Source organism: Artemia sp. Qi Xiang Cuo, chromosome 3 (assembly GCF_049724085.1).
Source record: "Artemia sp. Qi Xiang Cuo chromosome 3, ASM4972408v1, whole genome shotgun sequence".
Taxonomy (NCBI): domain Eukaryota; kingdom Metazoa; phylum Arthropoda; class Branchiopoda; order Anostraca; family Artemiidae; genus Artemia; species Artemia sp. Qi Xiang Cuo.
This window is the reverse complement of record NC_142796.1, coordinates 3782352-3790709: the sequence shown is the minus strand read 5'-3', so window position 1 is coordinate 3790709 and position 8358 is coordinate 3782352. Positions and strand designations below refer to the sequence as shown.

Here is an 8358-nt window from a genome sequence, read left to right as displayed (position 1 = left end):
TGCCGAAGAAAAAACCAACAAAACAAAACGCGGACAGTCAATGTGAAAAAAAACATCAAAACAACAAAAACCAAAGAAAAATAAAAGATAAATTAAATTCAATAAAAGCCAAAAATTATAAGAACTAAAACCAAGTACCTAACAACCATAAAATTGAGTCATTAACCAAGTTCCGCGATTTTCAAAAAATCAAAAAATTTGAACCGTCATCGACGGATACTAGTGAATAACTGAGAAATGAAAGAAAAACATTCATTCACTCAAAATGAAACGAACCAGAAATTATTCGTGATTGCTAGTTTAATTAACTAGCAATTGAATTGCTGGTTAGTTTTTTTTTAGCAAATGATTTTTATTTTGGCATCGGTGTTTAGTACATAGACATCTGTATCATATACTTTTTGTCTGTAGTTCTTACAAATGACAATTTCGCTGGAAAAACATAATATTTCTGAGGTCAAAAATGACATATTCGACAAAATAGAAACGCTGACCAACTATAAATAGGGCTAATTACAGAAGAATCAGAATTTTGCAAAATTGAATTTCAACTGAATTGAAGCAGCTGCATTGTTCATCTGTTCTAATCGTACTTAAAGAGGAATCTTTAAGCTTTTCCATAGGTGTTTGTTTTGCAGTCAGTGAAGCTCTATTGCCGATACCTGTTATATCTTGGTTTTTAGCTCTCCGTACTTTATTTGGATGAAATTAAGTTTTAAAACAAAGTATGTTATTTTGTCCCGAAAACCTTGCTAGGATAAATTGTGTCAACACATTTATTTCTGAAAATGAACATATAGGATCAATTGGTTTGGAAATTCCAAAGGCAGTCCCAATGTTGATGGTAGTCTGAATTTTACAACTGAAGTAGAGACAAGCTAAGGACCCTACTTGATGCCTGTTTGGTACAATTCTGACTTAGGTCCAGATGATTTTTTTTTTAAGTAGGTGAATGAGATTCTCAGTAGCCTAGTGCATCCATAGCCTTATGGATTTCTATGGGATAGATAGGCTATCAAAGCATCCCCTTCAGTCTTTTGGGTATAGACCTTTAATGGCCAATAATAGGCCTAGGCCTATTATTTGAGATATAAAAGTGGAAGTTTGCAAACCTTAGCTTCTGCCACAAATGTGGCTGAAGAAAAATGGTTCAAGATAATATTTAGGCTTAGACAAATTTCAGGAAAAACATCAAAAGGCTATGCCTCTAAATTCTACTGATATAAGAGGAATTATGGTAAAATTCTACTTTAGTTACTTTTGACTATCTTGGAAAGGGGTTAGGTTAGGAATATGAAACTTTCAGGGATGGGTCTACAGGCTTAAGTAGGCTATATCCTGGGAAGGTATTTTGAAGTACCTACCTCCACTCCTCCCTCTAAAGGGGGTAAAGTTCTACAAAATCATATTATTGAGTTAGGACTAAAGTGAATACACCATTTGATGTCCTTTTTTTATTGTTATTACAAAAATAATAAGCATTTAAATCGGAAATGAATTACAGCCCCCCCCCTATATAGGCTCTACCTAACCAAACCCTGACTCGGCATATATAGGGGGGGGGGGCTGAAATTAATTTCCAATTGAAATGCTTATTAAGGCATTGAATGGTGTATTCACTTTAGTCCTAACTCAATAATATGATTTCGTAGAACTTTACCCTAAAGGGTCCCAACCTTTGATGACCTTTAAAAATCTGTGAGTTATAGAAGTGAAACCTTGCAATATAGCCTAGATCTTCTGCTTAAATGAAGTACAACAGAATTGTTTTCAGCTTCACAACTTTGCTCAATCCCAATTTATAAGGTTTTAAAGATGTGCAAATATATTTCCTAAATTTTGGAAATAAAACATTGATATGGCTTAAATTCCACTCAAATAACTGAAATTGCATTTTCAGAGCTAAAGCCAGAGAAAAAGAAACTGATAACTGAAAATTAAGGTAAAATGTTGTTTTGTCAAAATTTCAATGGGTATAGGACCTATCATGTAGGTAAATTTCATGACATCCTAGAAGGAGAAGAAGTAGAGATAGGTACTTCAAAATACCTTCACAGGACATACTTTGTCTGTAGACCAATCCCTGAAAGTTTCATTTTCCTAAACTAAAGCCATTCCAAGATAGCCATCAGTAGCTAAAGTAGAATTTTACCCAAAGTATGTCCTGGAAAGGTATTTTGAAGTACCTACCTCCACTTCTTCTCCCTCTAGAGTGTCATGAAATTTGCCTACATGATAATTGCACATTTTCCTAACCTAACCCCTTTCCAAGATAGTCCAAAGTAACTAAAGTAGAATTTTACAAGAATTACATTTCCTAAAACAGAAGGTGAAATCTCAAATTAAGACAAAACAATTTTTGTCAGAACTCTGATAGCCTGGGTATAAAACTATCATGCCCAATCTACTAAGCTCTAAAAACATTGGTATTAATGTACAGTCAGGGCTTTGATGGAGGAAACACCATAAAATTTTGAAAAAAATCCTAACATATTTACTCAAGCCACATCATCCCTCAAAGCACTTCACTTCACTCTATCCCCAATCTCCTCAGGTGGAAAAGTTGTTGAATTGATTTAAAATAATCAACCAATCTCTTCATATTGATTGATTTGTTTTGCTGCTAAATAGTAAAAAAGGAAGAAGTTGTGCTATTTGTAAAAGGTAGTGGGAATATACACAGTGGGCTACATATTGCATTGTTAAAGGAGAGGGGGTGTAAGTAAAGTTAAGTGATACTGGCTCATTTGCAAAGGAAAGGATTAGTATGTTTGGAAAGAGTATGAAAAGATACCCTAAATAGCTTGCTCTTCTACCTGATTAAGTAATTTAAAAATTGTAAATTTACCCTAGTTTAGAAGATCAAGTTCAATTTGCTGCTGATTGCTGGCTTCCCTTGTGTGCTACCTACCCAAGTCTGTCTCAAGGTGGTAAGTGAGGTTCTCAGGATAGGGAAAACAGTGATAGATTTCTTGACACTATCAAGGATGACTCTTCTACAAAGGAAAATGAGATAGCCAAACCTCTATATCAAATTACTGCACCCAAGGGTGCACCAATATTCCTGTTGTTATTTGGATATAACAACAGGAATATAACAGGGCAATGGCCTTTGTAGGCTGAGTCTTAACTAAGTTTTGTGTATCTGTCCTAATAATAGGGGAGATTGGTCCATGACTAGTAGGTTTTGTCTTTTTTAATCCTCCAGGCATTGATTCAACCAATAGGAAGCCACTGAGTATGCCAAAGTAAAGGTATCTCATTGAATACAATCCTGGAGAAAGACAATTAGAAATATTCCACTACTGTTTTAGCTGGATGCCTCTATCCAAGTGGTAAAAAGTGATGAACCTGGGCCACCCCAGTACTGGTTCAGCCATCTGTGGCTTACATTCATCCACCTGACAAAACAAACAGAAATTGGCCAGGGAAACATTAAAGCTTGTTTTTATGGCTACAAAAGTGTAAAAGATTATGATGAGTTTAAAAACTACAGAATCAGCTTCAGTAAGGTTAAAAAAGAAAAAGTATTTGTTTCAAATTATAAATTGACAGATCATCAAAAGAGTAAGCTTCTCTGCTAGTCTTGGTGTTCCATCTGCAACTGTTGGTGGTGGCAGTTTCATTTCAAATTCTGTTTTTGAGACATTAGCCATCTTGTCAGTTAGCACAAACACTCATCCAACCAGAAGCATTTTTAGCTGATCATGATGGTTCCTGGTGAAGCCCCCTTGAGTAAAACTTCTGGATACCATTTCTTGGGGAAAATAAGAAGAGGAAGGACTATGCTCCCAATCAATCTAACATCAACACATGTTGTGGTCAATTGGCCTCTTTCTGCTGATGTGACTTTCCCTACTTACTTTTGGTATTTACTGAGCATCATATTTTTCCAAAAAATCTGAAATAAATTTCTATTTTGTCTAATTTGTGTGAAATAGTAATTACAGGGCATGTATCCTGGGCTTGGAACAGGGCTGTATCCAGGATTTTGTTGTTTTTTTTGGGGGGGGGGGGAGTGGTTTACAAAAAACCACATCAAAAATGTGTTCTTATTGTGTTTTTACAAGTTGGACAAACATTCCAGGGATGTGGTTCAACCCCTCTCCTGAATACAGCCTAGGCCCTGAGTCAAGAATTACTATGTTTGCTCAAAGTCAGTTTGGTTGTTTTTCCCCTTGAGATTGGAAATACCTACTCAATTCTATTTTAAGCAAGTTGCCACCTACCTACCTCCCTGCTAAAAATCTTGGGACAGTTTACTTGAGTCTTTCAAAAAACAAAGTGGTGACCCAGCTCTTCAGTTAAAATTTATATGGTGGAGGTAGTAAGGGATATAAAGCTCTATTAAGTTGTGAAGTCCTTATTCTTAATATTCCTCATTCATCTCTTTGTGGTGACTGTTGTAAGTCTAAAGAAGATGACTGACAACAGTCACCACATGTTACCTTAAATCACATTGTCCAGGAACTAAGGTAAATCCTGTGATGTTGCTAGTGAGCAATGGTAATGGTTCAAATTGGCAGCATCCCACTTTGTTTTCCATGGTTGTTTTGGTCAGAAATACAACATGTTGTATTTGAATGTCTGTTGGCTTCAATAGAATGCAGTACCTAAAAATATTATGTTAAGGTACTTTAGTATATTAAAACACAATGTACTTAGTACATTCTTTAGTCCTCATTCTTCTCTTTGCAGTGACTGTTGTCAGTCTAAAAAAAAGAAAGATTTTGGCATGTTGTATTGGAATATCTGCTTGGTTCAAGAGAACTATTATTTTTAAAATATATTTAAGAAATATTTTTAAAATTTTAGAATATTAATTTTTGTGATGCAGGACTCCAATTGTGGTTTTTGAGTATATAATACTACCCCTGACCCCCTTCAAACTGAAACAACTATCTTCAAAGAAAATGTAAACATCTTAAAGAAGAAGATGATCTGTTAGCAGGAGTGTAGTTTGCCGTGGCACAGGGGGGGGGCAACTGCCCTCTCCAGAAGTTTGCTCCCCAGACCTCAGTCCCCCCCCAAGCTGAAATTTAGTTTCTGCAAAAATTCTTGTCAAAATTAAGATAAACCTGCATAATTCAAGTAGTGTTGAGTGATATTGGATATGAATATTGATATATTGCATTGAATATTGGAATGTAAATATTGATATAAAAAACAATTTGTTTTGGCTTTTTTCTGGTATCTACCAGTGAATATCCAGCAGACAGGATCCAATGTAGAAAATTGTTTCACAAATGGCAGAGAAGAAGAATAATCTATTCAATATACTGACTCATATGAAAATACAAAGCTTGCACAGCTGTATCAATAAGAAGGCAGAGCCTTTTCCAAAACTATGTTTAGTGAGGGTGGGCTCTCAAAGGTTGATGAGAACCTCCAAAAGGCTTGGCTAGATAAAATACCTCCCAGGCTTTTAGGCTTCATTCAGATCATACTTGTCAAAATTGCCACATACCTCAATCTGCATTTCTAGAAATTGGATATTACCCCTGAAAATCTTCTCCAAGTTGAGAGAAATGTGGATTGGGCAGTTCTGAAATCTGTATCAGTAAACACATGTGCTGTGATAGTCCCTATGATTCTACTACTACAGAATCAAGCCAGTTTTTGGGGATTACAAGACCAAGTTTCAGTTGTCAGTGCCAGGCAAGCTTTGTCAGCAGCTTTATCTGTCATGGCTCTCTAGATTTTCAGTAGGGAGCTTTTAGTTCCAAGAAAAAACTGATTCACTCAAGTCATGGTAGTTTAACTTTTGTCTGAATTATTTAAGAACAACTCCTGAAACACAAGAGCTGTCTAATTAGACTAAGGACTTAGTTAAAGTACAAAAAGAAACTATGGGATGAAGAGTAAGGTATTGAGGAGTGTTATCCCCCTCATATACAGAACAATTTCTGTTCTTTTATGTTTTAGTGTTGCTCCTTACTTTTAGTTGAAAAAAAAATGATTTTTAATTTAATCACTGAAAGGCTGAATCAACTCTCAGGGAAAAATATTGTTGCTGATTTGAATAGCCAGTAGCTTATTTTTCTTTACTCTGAGCCAAACTAATTCCAAATCATGTTTTTTCTTAATATTTGTTCATGTAATAGAAGTTTTTTTTTGTATTTTATTCAAAATTTTGAAAACAAATTTTCAAAATACTCTTTAATTACAAATTTTGTCATTAGATTTTGCCAAAACCTAAAGTTAGCTGAGCAATAAAACTGATCAGAAATATCAAAAACAATATATTGATTTTCAAATATCAAAAGTAAAAATATTGATATATTGTTTAATCAAATTATTGCCCAACACTAAATTCAAGTATCAAGAGAAACAGGTCAGTTTTCTTTAGTATACCTTTGCATTTGTGGTAATATATGACTCATTTTTCAGTTTTCACTTGATTTGGGAAAATTGATTCCAACTTTGACCCCCCCCCCACCCCAGGATTTGGACAAAATTACGCCACTGTCTATTAGTCGGGGTAGGTCATATCTACTGCAATAGCTATTCCACAGAGGTGAAAAGACCCTTATTATGGTCTGCTTACCGATCTACACCTTGTGTTAGTGCAGTGGATTGAACTTTGCATTTAGCCTCAGGGTTCTGTGGTTCAAATCTGCCTTTGTTTTATTAATTTATTAATTAATTAATAATACTTATTAATTAATAAGTTGTATTTATAATCAAATTTGTTTTATTAATTTGTCAGTGGTTACCTTCATGTGTCTAACTTCAGTGGTTAACTTCAAGAAGAAGACCTTATAGAATCTTTATCAAAGTTAGTATAAATTGAAGTAACCTGTAGACTGTATTGACAAAAAAAGGAAGAGAGCTAAATAGTTGTGACTGAAAAATCCATTTCACTCTCATGGGATAATAAGGTCAGGGCATTGGTTCAAGATGGATGCCCAATAGCAAATGCAAAGATACTTCCTTGCTAGATAACCAAAGCAAGTTGTGTGTAAGCTGGTCTTGTTAACTGGAGGTACAGGGAAATATTGTACTTGGAATTCAGAGAGAGGTGTTTGCTAATCATCCTTCATTAAAAAAAATAAATAGTTATACTAAAATCCTGTGTTGTGAGTCAAGAAAAGGGAAGTCCAAATTTGGCTTTGCATTGTGCTGTTGAATGATTAGTATTTTAGCAGATCTTTGCTTTTGTAAACACATTTACATTTTTAGATATCAACATGAAACAGCCCACAAGTTCTGCCATTCTTATGAGGAAGCTGAAAAAACATGAGAAAAACAAGATGAAAGTGGTTAGAAAGAAGTCAAGTGAGTTTGATTACAATGTATTTATTTTTTGAATTATTGCTAATTAAATTTCCAGTTATTTTACATGTAATCCTTATGATTCAATGAAACCAAGCACTGTTCAAGGATGTTGAACTGTCAGCAAGATTGTCTAAACTGCAACATAATAAATAAACATAAAAACAGATTTCTTTCCAATAAAAGTAAACAACAATGAAGCTTAAAATGAACGAATTGTTCCCTATTTATTACAAATGTGTATAGAATATGTTTATTATATATAGTTTTCTTATATAAATATTATTTTCCTTGGACTAAAGTTTCAAAGTGTAAATATATTAGCAGTAGGTAAACTTGGTACTTACTTTTAATAAGATTTTTTTTTTGCTAATAAGATTATGATAGACTATGGACTGCTATTTCCTATGAAATTAAAATTTAATTGCTATATCCTAGTTTGCAGATATAATGCTTTTGTAGTCCTGCAAGATTTATAGTTTGATGTATAATAACAAAACCTATTTTGAAAAAAAGTAGAGTGGCTACTGTGTTTTTACTGATGACTTTTGCATGTTGGATTTTGTGTGTGGTCTAGCTAAGAAAAGGCCAAAGGGTTTTCCCTCTGTGTTTCTAGTAAACATTGTAAAAAGAATAACATCATATTTTCAGCAAGACCTTGTGGACATGTTTCATTCCCATTTCTAAAATTACACGAATTTCCATGTGCTAGTAAATTTTAATGAACAAGTTAAAAACTTTGCACACACTATGTTGAAATTTTGTATTGATAGTTGCTACAACCCAGGAAATAATAAAAAAACATGTTCATTATACAACTTGCTGTCTGTGGAATTAAAAAATTGTTGGGCTATTATTAACTTGACTTAATACTCCTACTGGTGGTCCAGCATAGAGAGATATCTGACTTTACCTCCAATCAGAACTGTCTTGTGCAAGCATGATTGCTTCTTGTAGATCAGTGCCAATCATTGAGAGGTACTGGGCAATGCTATCTTTCCACCAGAGCTGCAGCCTTCTGCAGGGAAAGATCTAATGTCACTTGTGTTTGTATGTTCTCTGGAGCACTCGCACCTCAGTCCG

At 34.4% G+C, this 8358-nt stretch overlaps 1 protein-coding gene across 6 annotated transcripts in view; it reads left to right on the top strand.

Moving 5' to 3' along the window:
• Nucleotides 1-533: 533 nt before the first annotated feature.
• Nucleotides 534-8358, top strand: part of pit (probable ATP-dependent RNA helicase pitchoune) — a 46379-nt gene continuing 38554 nt past the window's right edge. Inside the window, exons 1-2 of one of the 6 annotated variants that reach the window (XM_089108406.1) lie at nucleotides 534-725; nucleotides 7183-7278. In XM_089108406.1, the coding sequence (XP_088964532.1) occupies nucleotides 7191-7278 (88 nt within the window). In that variant the 5' untranslated portion in view covers nucleotides 534-725; nucleotides 7183-7190. Of the gene's footprint in view, nucleotides 726-894; nucleotides 923-7182; nucleotides 7279-8358 lie in introns of those variants that run through there. The other 5 variants (XM_089108407.1, XM_089108408.1, XM_089108410.1 and 2 more) reach the window with 5 other exon arrangements.